We start from the raw sequence: 11308 nt of genomic DNA, 5'->3' as shown, positions 1-11308 counted from the left end.
CTGAGCTGTTAGCGGGAAGCCCCAAGCAGTGCCGGATTCTCAGGAACTGGAGATCTGGGCCTGAGCTGAAATCAAGCTGGACTCCTAACCGACTGAGCCACCCAGGCGCCCTGGGAAATTCAAATATTTAAAGATGAAAACAAAGGAAAAACCAACAAGTGTCCATACTTCTACCACCCAGACCTCACCACTGTTAATTTCTTGATATATGTTTTTATTCCTAATTTTTTCTTTTTAAGGTAAAAATGGGGGAGGGGTGGGGCAAAAATAATAAATACTCACTGAAAAGGAGTGGAACTTAGAAAAAACCCAAAGATTCATTCACTCAATAAATATTTATTGAGCACCCACCTGGCACTGTTTCAGATATTGAGACACAGCAGAGGAAAAAAACCCCCACAAAATACACGTCAGTAGGAGAAATCACAGATAAGAAACACAGTGCGCTTCACAGCATGTTACTGGTAAGTGCTACAGAGGAGCATAAAGGCAGGAACGGGTAGAAAGAGCATCAGGACGGACTGCAACTTTAAACAGGATGATCAGGGAATGTCTCACCGAAAAGGTGACGTCTGAAAATATACCTGAAGGAGATGAAAGAGGCAGAGAAAATTTTAAACATCAACCAAAATTGCACTACCCACAAATGACATAACGAACACAAGGTGAAAATAATTTGCTGTTTCTGTGTGCGTACGGGTATCTGGATGAATGATTATATGGATAAATAGATACAGCTAGGAGAAATATACGATTATAAAAATGGATTCAAATGACAAAATTTTTTTCTTTTTAGTCACCAATAAACTTTTTAAAGAGAGATACATAATATATACACAGATTATGTGTCATTCAGATCCAGATTTGGGATTACCTAGTCTAGTATCAACTCGGTCAGAACTGGTATTTTGCTAAGTCTTCCGACTCATGGACAGGACCTCACCACTCACGTGTCATTCTTGTTTGCGTTTGTAATGTCGCCTAGCATTCCGTGGGAAGGTCTGCACATCTTTCAGCTTTATTCTGAGGTAGTTGATGCTTTCTGGTGCTATTATAATTGTACTATTTTCCTAACTTCAATTCCTGACCACTGCTCAGATAAATATGATTTTACTAACTTTGCATCCTGTCATCATTAAACTCAACTTTGAAGTTTCTATTAATTTGGATGTGCTGCATGTCCGCGGTCCCCTGAGGACAATTTTGTTTCTTTGTTTCCAATCCCTACACTTAGGCTCTCCTGTCCCAAGGTGACAAGAAGTGGTGAGGGCAGGCGCCGCTGTCTTCTTCCTGATCTCTGGGGAGTAGCGTTTCCAATCGTTCACAGTTAAGTGTGGAGCTTGCGGTAGCGCTTTTTCCTTTTTTTTCTTTCTTTCTTTTTTTTCCTTTGGTAAATGCCCTTTATTAAGAAGCTCCCTTCTGCCCCCAGTTTAAGTTTTTAAAACAAATCATAAGTGGGTATTGGATTTTATCCAATGCTTTTAGGGACCCTACAAATGTAACTTCTGTACTTTATTTCTATAGATGCAATAAATTCATTTTTCAATTTAAATTATGGACAGGCTTTGTTTTGTACGAGGTCACGTGAACGTAAATGTGACCTCTGTGGGGTGACACCTCCCGCCATGGCAGATTTCAAGCTACGGGGACGAGCCCCAGAGCCGCCCGGGCGGGAAGCGACGGCACTGGCTGTCATAGCCCACAGGAGCCCGCGCCGGCACACCTCTGACTCTGGTCCCCGGTAACCAAGACTGAAGTTTGTCATTCCACTAGACCAGCGAGAAGGAAGTCACCTCAAATTCTCCGTTTTATAGACCGTATCAGAGACAATCCAGGAAGTAGAGAAGGACTTGACTCCCTTATTTCTCAAGTCTCTCGTAAACACCTAATCAGAGCGGTCTGGCACACTGAGCGGCTGCAGGGGAAAACGGAACGTTGCTCTGAAGAGCTTCCGGTGTAAATGACTAAACGTGACGAAGAGAATGTGCTTGCGATTTGGATAACAATTTTAAGATAGGAGTACAAGTTTATTACTAATGGCTCCAAAGGTAGGATGGGGAGACTTTAGGAATGCTCCTTCAAGAGATCGTACAGGTCAGGAGCTAGGTCTTCATGGAGAGAATGGGATTTGGACCAGCAAAGAAGGGACTCTGTGAGGGAGTGACAACTGACAGAGAAGAAAAGAAGGTATGGAGGTAGAGAGCTCACAAAGTTGACATGAAGTTGGCGTCTGCCGTGGATGCTCACTGTGGCTTCGTTTGCAACAGTGTTAACCAACATCTACGGCTACAAGGTTAAGGAGCTGTGCTTCAATTTCTCAGCCATGCAAGCGGGTCAATGATATTTCACATTAATAATCAAATATACATATGCATTCTCTTTTTCTGCATGTTGATGACATTGAACTCAAAAGTCAATTTTCTACTGAAATTCTTTTTACTAAGACCTTTAATTTTCAGGCTTCGAAAAAAAGTTCTTTAACATCCAGGGTATGTACAGCTCGTAGAGGAACTCAAGTAGCCTCAGAAACCATCCACCCAAATCCCATGATGGTCAAGGGTCAGACAGAGCCCGAGTCCTCACCTGCCCACATAGAACTCTGGGGAAATGGCCTGTGTGCTCCCATCTAGAGTAAGTCTAAAATTACTTGACTCCAGAAATAGGTTTAGAACCGAAAATGTTAAAAATGGAGAAGATGCAACGTAGAAAATGGAGCTACGGCCAGAAGTGACATGGATACTGAGATATAGTTCTCAGAGTCTGTGTAAGAATCAAGTGTGATAAAGTATTCATTTATCATCAATACTACAGTTACACACGCTTGGGTGTGTATTTACCAAATTATTTAAAATACTTCCTCAAAACAAATTCTGGACTTACAAAAAAATGCTGGATTTCAACTATTATGTCACTATGGCAATATAGTTATGTGAATTCTCCTAATGATATAATTAATAGCAACACTATACAATTCCGAGGCTGATAAAGAATATAAATTATCTTATAAGCAGCCACAAAGAACTGTGTTCGTCTGCCAAGTTAATTCCCAACTCTTACCTAAAAGTTGCTGAACAAGCGTTTTCATGGATACATTCTTAATAATTTCTAATGATTTCTTTGTGTCCAGTCCATTCAGATACTATTTTCCTCCATATAGAAGATCCCAAAATAAAGAAGCATACACAGAATATAGCCAATGTAGGTTATATCAATTTACTTCACATAAGAACAGCATATTTCAAGCCTATGATTTCCATTTAGTATCAACAAAAACAATCTGTACAGAAAACCCAAAGGCAACCAGAGAGCATTACATGTAAAATGTGCAAATATACTTAAAAATGATTACTCTATAGCATTTGCAAGGTAGGACATTACAGTAATTAAGGAACCTGTCTCATTCCAGCTAACTTAATAATCCTTTTGCATATATAGCCAATGCAAATGCACAAGGCACAACTTAGTGTTGATGCTAACATGTATAACACACACTCTCAGGTTATTTATTTGCAGATATTAAAATAATGTATCATGTTTGTATTTTATTATTTAATGAGACACTAGCTCATTTTTGAAGCTTCACAAGCATTATACTGATAACATAGTTGTGGCCAGGACAAACTATTCCCTGAACTTAAAAGATAAGACCCTTGGTAGCCTATATTAAAAGAAAAAAAATTATATATATATGTACACACACACCCCCACAAGAAACTTCCCACAATTCAAAGGGAGGCTATTCCTTTTAGCAAAGGTTCCCATTATAGCATTTCAGGACGGAGTTATTTAAAAAGTATGTATTTATTTGCCATCTGTTTTGGTCAATCTTGCTACAAAAAGACACTGAAATAGACAATTTTCTTCTTCAAGATAAAGACAATGCCTAATTTAGGAAGTCTTTCTTTTGAGACTGCACAGTGAAAGGTATTATTTAATTAAATATAGAAGTCTGTTGTTTTTAAAGAAATTACTGAAATCTACACAAAGAAAAATGTCAGCCTATCAGAACTCAAGGAGACTCGGCTAGAACACAATTCAAAACTTTTCAAGCCCAATCACAGTGCTCTTTGCTAGTTTATTGCCCATCCCTGAGAATAAAGATTCTATCATTTTACATTTTTTAGTTAAATGAATTTTACATTGAAGAGAATGATGCTTAACAATTTTTGTTTTCAAAATATAAAATAAGCCCCATTTCATTCTGGTAAAAAAAATGAGAGAGAGAGAGAGAGAGAGAGAGAGAGATGGAGATGGAGGGAGAGAAATAAAGAATAAAAGCTCTTTGCAAAGACTACCAATCCTAAATATTGGTAAATACTAAAAATCAATTTTAATCCTCTTCTGAACTGGGCAATTCCTGTTTTTTGCCCTTCATATATCACTGATCTCCTTACAATCCATTATTATTTTATCATTTTTGTTAACAGGAGCATTTAACTGGTACTGGAGCCAAGTACATATAAAATTAAAGGAACTCTGGAGTGAGATCTGTATTTTCCTGTAGTAAGAGAGTTTAACTGGAAACGATCTGAATACCATCAAGAAAGGCAAAAGTACCTACGAAAGAAAGAACACACATGGTAAACGTCCTCCTTGTTTCTTTGGTTTAGCCTTCTTGGCCAAAATCTTCCGTAAACTTCTTTAGTTTCAACAAATCATGTTCATTGACTGTGGGCTTTGTATTAGACAGTGACCGTAACATATCCGACTGTCAGGGAGAAAGAAGAGAGGTATTAGTAACAGGTTTAATTAACTAAAAATCATTGCGTTATCATTATCACTACAGACTTTCCACCTAAGATTAAGTCGAAGTCTTTGAGGTGTGCCACAAGGCGCTAACAACAAACTCGCCTACTCTTCTAAAGGAAATCTTCTACCACTTTGTTGTTTTGCACGGCAACTTTAAACTGCTTCCCTTGTTCTCACCATAACTTTTCATGGCTCCCCATTGCCCATCAGAAGTGCAATCCTGTTAGCCTAAGGATCTAGGCACTCCCTGATCTTTTTCTTGGTCTTACCTGTTTTCTTCTGAAAGGGGAGCTCACCAAGTGCAAGTAAAAAGGAATATAATCATTCACTATAGAAATCATTCACTTAAACTTATGTAAAATACAATACCATTTAATTAAAACCAACTAATCGGAATTTTTAACTTTTAGTTAAAATTATGATCAAATGGTAAGAAAATATGCTAATATCAGGGATTCAATAAAAAATCAGGTTCTAGGCTATGTCTCCTGTATGAAAAATGGTCAGAACAAAATCTTTAAAAAATATAATTTTTCGGAGGAGCATTATGGTTAACACAAATATTTCTATATGCGCACTTATGCACTTACAGAGGTACACGTATGTCTACAGACCTACCGGTATACACCATGTAAATAAGTTTCTCTTCTGGAAGTTACTGTTAATTCTGACATAAAGCTCTTTGAAAATATGTAACTGAAGTAGAAGATTTAAAAAACTGAGCATTTACCAATAAGAAAACATATAAACAGTAAATGTAGCTTTTCAATCATAGTAAGCTTCCTATACCTTACAAAATAAGTCTTATGAATTATTTTAACTCCTCCAATATAAAATACAGAAGTTTAATTTTTTATCATAAAAACTTGGTTTCAGGAATTTTTTTCAAGCACTGTAATATTTAAACTTTCTGTGAATCCTGAAGAAGTTAAAAAAAAATACCATTATGAATAATACTATGATATATGCATTAGGGTTTCTGGATATCTTATAAAAATCTTAGAATCCCCAGAAAAGAAATTTTCAACAATTCCACTTTTTATTAACTCTTGACAATAATTTATAGATTAAGTATTCTGGTGATTATATCCCAGCTCTAAGACCTATAAGCTTAGAAACCTGTTTTTGAAAAATAGCTTTTTCACTTAAAATTAAGTTTTCTTAAAGCCCAAGAAAATATTTTAAAGATAATTATTTTTTTATATTTTAAGTTTAATTCATCTTTACATCTTTTTAACTGAGTAGTATTACACATTAACATTTTCTAGCTAACCTTACATAACTGAAAATATTTGTCTCAATAATTATAAAGTATGTTTTGAGGTTTTTTTAAAAGCAAACAAAGTGTCAAACCATGCAGACAACTGGCTCCAGAAGTTTATCCCCAGGGACGTCCATCCACGTCATTTCAATGGCACCAGGGTCACCTGGAGAACACGGCGTTAGCAGATCATCCACTATTTTGTTAGGGTCCGCTCGTGAAGGTCCGCGAGCCTGGAATAAAGAGTAATTAGAAATATTTACTTGAACAAATTAATGAAATTAAGATTTAGGCCATTACCAGGAAATGTGAAAATGTACTCTCCTATACTTTGTTAAAATGTTGACGTCTATAAATAAATAGAATATACAACAAAACGTAGCTAGTTGTCTTTGGGTTATGGGATAGGTTTGGCCTAGTTTTAATTTTCTTCCTGATGCTTTCCTATATTCTGAAATTTCCTACCATAAATTATTCACGTGACCACAAGGAGAAAATGAGTTAAAAAAAAAAGAAATAGTTACCTGTGATTAAGAGTTCTCTTTTCTTCTCTACTGCTTATTAAATGGGATTAGAGACCAAAAAAAAAGGTAATCCTCAGTAAGTCTCTTAAGTTTCTCTTTTTTTCAAAGCTAAGAAAGTTTCTGTGATATTAGATTAATTAGTGTGAAATCACTGAATCTGTCATTTTCAATAAAAATTGCTACTTTAAATACAAGCACAAAAACAAATGCTGAGCATTTCTGTGCTATTTTGTGATTTGTAACAGATTTAAAATAAAATTCTAAAAACACCCAGAGAGAGAACCTTTGTGACAGAGTCACATGCAAGTATTTTTAAGGTGGCAACAAATCTATACCAAATTGGGGGCTGCTTTCACATTTAATATTTATTTGATGATCAATCTTAAATATTATCCCAGGATTAGGATAGATGCAGAAAACAGACAGTCTAACTTTTACTTATCATGTGTATTTTCGTGTCTGTCTTTCCCCACAAGCCTTTCAGCTGCGGGGAGTATTGTTTGCAGTAAATGTGGCAGCAGGGTGAGCACAAGGGACTCAGGTTTCAGACTGTGGCACCTCCCGGCTTCTCGCTGGGCTGGGAGCAGTACTTTCGACATCTGACAAAACACACAGGCAATCTTCTTTTTGCTGATGGAAATACTCAGCCGTAAGAACAGGAGTGAAGGGGGGAGTGGCTCGGAGCCCCACCGAAGCTGGAGATGCAGACAAGGCCCGAGGCTCACCCGGTCCGGCTGCTCTGCCTCTATGGTAAGGACGTGGCTTCAGGGTCACGCAGCCCGGCCCGCGTAGTGACATGGAGAACCGAACGCAAAGTTCTGGGTAAGAAGGGGCTGAATTCCTAAGAATCTATAGTTTCTTTTTTTTGTTTTTAATTTTTTTGATGTTTATTTATTTTTGAGAAAGAGACAGAGTGCAAGCAGAGGAGGGGCAGAGAGAGAGGGAGACAGAATCCGAAGCAGGCTCCAGGCTCTGAGCTCTTAGCACAGAGCTGACGCAGGGCTCAAACCCACGAACCGTGAGATCATAATAACCTGAGCCAAAGTTGGACACTTAACCGACTGAGCCACCCAAGTACCCCAAGAATCTAGTTTTTAAATGGCAAAGAGAATTTGAAAAAAAATAACAATGGCAGAGACATAAACTTGACCCTGAGCCTCCAGTATCTCCCTCAGCAATGCCACGAGGCTGCGGAAGAGGGGAGTCCTGGGCTGTCCGCGCCCCAGGCCAGAGGGGCCCTAACCCACTTCCTCCCTTCCTCACGTAGCACTCGAGGGGGGCGCTATCACGTCTACTTCAGAGATGATGACCTCAGGCTTCAAGTTCAGGTTTTAACTCAAGTTCGTCATTTTTTTAGTATAAGTGCTGCTGAAAGGAGCACATCAAGTTCGTCATTTTTTTAAAAACTTATTTTATTGTGGGGTTAACACACATACGTAATGATGTATTAGCCTGGTCGTATACTGCTGGATTAGCTTTGCTGACAGCTTCTCCGGATTTTCACATGGACGTTCCTGAGTAATACTGGACACTGCGGCCCTCAGGACAGGCTTAGTCCAAATTACCTGCCCCACTGCTCCTTACAATGGATGTCCCAAGGCCACGGTCGTTTTACGAAACACTGTATGCTCAACTCATTCATGCAGACGCAACGGTGCCTGGGAAGCAAGGCTTCCCGCTCTGAGGTGCCCGTGACCTGGAGAACACTCGTCCCTCTGCACGCCCCGGGACCCCCAGGCAGACCGGGTCAGCGTCCAAGCCCCAGTTTCGTCATGCTAACCTCCAAGTCTCAGATGAATTATCAACAGGTGGCAAAAGGCACCCCTTGCAGAGTTTTTGTGAGGACCGAACGAAACAGTAAGATAAAGAATAGAACACCGTGCCAGGCATGTGAGTATTTAGTATCTGCCAATACTATTTTTACCATTGTTTTTGTAGAGACAGGGAGAGAGAGAGCACAAACGGGGGAGAAGGGGAGAGGAGCGGAGGGAGGGAGGTGAGGGAGGGGAGACGAAGAGGGAGATAGGGGGGGGGGGAGAAAAAAAGAGGGAGAGAAGGAGAGAGAGGAAGAGAGGAGGGAGAGAGAGAGAGAAGAAAGAGAGAGAATGAACCTTAAGCAGGCTCCACACTCGCAGAGCCCAACCCAAGGCCGGATCCACGACGCCTGGGCCCGAACAGAAATCAAGGGTTGAACGCACAGCAGACTGAGCCCCCCAGGCGCCCGTTTTCGTTACTGAAGTGTAAACGCGCCAGATTCTGCTCAAGGATACTTCTTCTAGTTATATCAAAGGTAACTATATAAAGTTTCTATACTTACATCAAAATAGTAAGTACTTAAGAAATCATTGCACGTAACATTTTAAAATACTTTAAGGCTATTCATAAACTGTGTGGGAGAACTTATTTTCAGTGAAATGGAAATATTCTACAAACCCACTTTATTTGACAGAAAGGAAACCTTCCCGAAATTCTCTGAAGACAAATCAACGATGGTCTCAAAACCTGACTTTAAACCCCTGTGAGAGGGTGGTTCAGGGTTCCTTACCTTCTTAAAATGAGTAGCGGACTGCACTTTCCTGACAGGCTGCATAAGCGCGTCGCGCACAATGACACTTATGTCTGCCCCCGAGTAGCCGTCCGTCTTCTTGCCGAGGTCCCGGAAGTCCGCTTCTGTGAGGCTGTTCTGCGTGGCCCCCAAGTGCAGCTTAAACATCGCCGCTCGGGCATGCGCCTCAGGCAACGGAATGTAAATTCGTTTCTCAAATCTTTGAAGAAAAATTATACCACGAATATTACTACACATATTGAATTTCAGCTGAAAATTCAGATTTTTCAAGAAGAAACAAGACTCTCAGACATTCTCACTTATACAAAGCTGAGCTGGTTAATTCTATGTGTCAGAGGTAAACATATGTATTTTGGTTAAATAATGGGAAGATATCCAGAACGCAGTAACAACTAACAAGTAAAACCGAAATAGCCAGAGAACCGTTTTGGAGTGATTTAGTCTTTCTCACAGGATTTTTGGGTTTTGAGGCCACAGTCCTTGTATGTCTAAAGTTCACAACCTGGTATGTCTCACCAGATTAGCTTCCCATAGATTTATACTCTGAACTCCTGAGCAAGGGATTAATATGGTTCATCATATGAAATAAGATGACAAAATAATTCTCTAAATCCAAAACAGTAAAGTTACTCAAAATTTTATATAATAAACATAGGTCTACATAGAACGTCCACTTTATTATAATAGGTACGTTCAGAACAACTAGTTCTACGATCTCGTAAACACTGTTTTATTAACAATTTTGCTTGCCTTCTTAGAGTTTCAGTATTTGGAGACAGGTAGTAACGAAAGGCAACTTAAGTGGCTGTGAAGATTTTTTCCCTTTCGGTAACTGTGGCAGTGAGAAGTTTAAATTTCCATGATCTCTGGAGATTTTTCAAAAATAACCAGATTTCCTTTCCTGATCCTGGACGGTAACCTAGCATCTTAGCAAAGCATCGAGTGAACGTGGTAAAGCGGCAGGAACCGGTGCTCATTTGCACCACGCAAAATGCCGTGAACGGAATAGGGAGCTGTGTCCATGAAAAGTAACGAGTCTATATACCTTCCTTGTAGCTCAAGTTTCGTATGCAATTTAAAAATTAGAGACATCATTTTTTTAATATTTATTTTTTAGAGAGAGACAGAGCGTGAGCAGGGGAGAGGGAGAGAGGGAGACATAGAATCCAAAGCAGGTTCCAGGCTCTGAGCTGTCAGCACAGAGCCCAACATGGGGCTTGAACCCACAAACTGTGAGATCATGACCTGAGCCGAAGTCAGACGCTCAGCCGACTGAGCCACCCAGGCACCCCATAGACATAAATTTTTTAATGAAAATGTATCTTGGTTATCTACCATACTTTAACCTACATAATTTTCATCTTGCTAAAGTTTTATGTGAAAGTTTTCCACTGAAATATCAAGTTATATTTGTAAATTTCTCAAGCATCAGTGCCCTCCAATCTTGGAATGAAGAGTGCGTGTTTAGGTAATACGTGTTCCGATACGACAGATTCTGTAAGTGGGTATCGTGTACCTGTAAGACCGCACAAACGCCGCCTCTCTTCCCCAGCACAGGGGCCAGCAGGGCGAGGGCACGTCAAACAAACTCTGAAGAGTTATCAGAATGCGTCTCCGCTAGACAAAAAGGGAATTGCTACTGACTCGTTACATCTGTAGTTAGAAATAAGACCGTCACTGTATTTTTCATACCTTCTTCTAATGGCAGAATCCAGAACCCAGGGTATATTTGTAGCTCCCAGAACCAAAATTCCATCATTGTCTACACCAACGCCTGCACCAAAATAAGTTAACATTTTAAATATTTTTTCATTTGAGTGTTCCTTAAGCGTTGCCTATATGTTCTGTGAAGAATGTGGTGTTTTAATGTCGCAGTGCCTCATCTTGCGTCTCTTTGAAAAATCAAGTATCACATTATTAAAATAGGATGCAACTATTCCCAAGAATCAAATCTGCTAGACTGTGGGCAAATACTATTAATATTCTTTACAAAATATTTCTTGAAAGCTTTCATCTGAAGTCTACAAGTCCTATTTTTTAGTATATATGCTGCCGAAGCGAGCACATGAAGTCTACAAATTCCTTTCGCCAATCCTGTTCCTGGTATGTTGTAAGTGAATGTGCAAATCTTCCTGTTGCTACCAGAGGCCTACGGATGATTACAATGCAGAGGACGCTGGGAATGAAGCGTGGCGTAATGAAACACGT

General features: G+C 39.5%; 1 protein-coding gene across 7 annotated transcripts in view; it reads right to left on the bottom strand.

Moving 5' to 3' along the window:
* Positions 1-320: 320 nt before the first annotated feature.
* The window catches only part of VPS4B (vacuolar protein sorting 4 homolog B), a 34055-nt gene continuing 23067 nt past the window's right edge, over positions 321-11308 (bottom strand). Inside the window, exons 8-13 of one of the 7 annotated variants that reach the window (XR_003902509.1) lie at positions 10793-10874; positions 9080-9299; positions 6103-6243; positions 4558-4708; positions 3058-3147; positions 321-584 (exon numbers count right to left, since the gene is read on the bottom strand). Coding sequence is in view for 3 of the 7 variants with exons in the window: in XM_029922140.1 (XP_029778000.1) it covers positions 4607-4708; positions 6103-6243; positions 9080-9299; positions 10793-10874 (545 nt within the window). In the remaining 4 variants the exon portion in view is untranslated. Of the gene's footprint in view, positions 585-3057; positions 3148-3192; positions 4709-6102; positions 6244-9079; positions 9300-10792; positions 10875-11308 lie in introns of those variants that run through there. The other 6 variants (XR_003902510.1, XR_003902507.1, XR_003902508.1 and 3 more) reach the window with 6 other exon arrangements.

Source organism: Suricata suricatta, chromosome 14, assembly GCF_006229205.1.
Source record: "Suricata suricatta isolate VVHF042 chromosome 14, meerkat_22Aug2017_6uvM2_HiC, whole genome shotgun sequence".
Classification (NCBI taxonomy): Eukaryota; Metazoa; Chordata; class Mammalia; order Carnivora; family Herpestidae; genus Suricata; species Suricata suricatta.
This window is presented reverse-complemented; position numbering and strand designations above follow the sequence as displayed.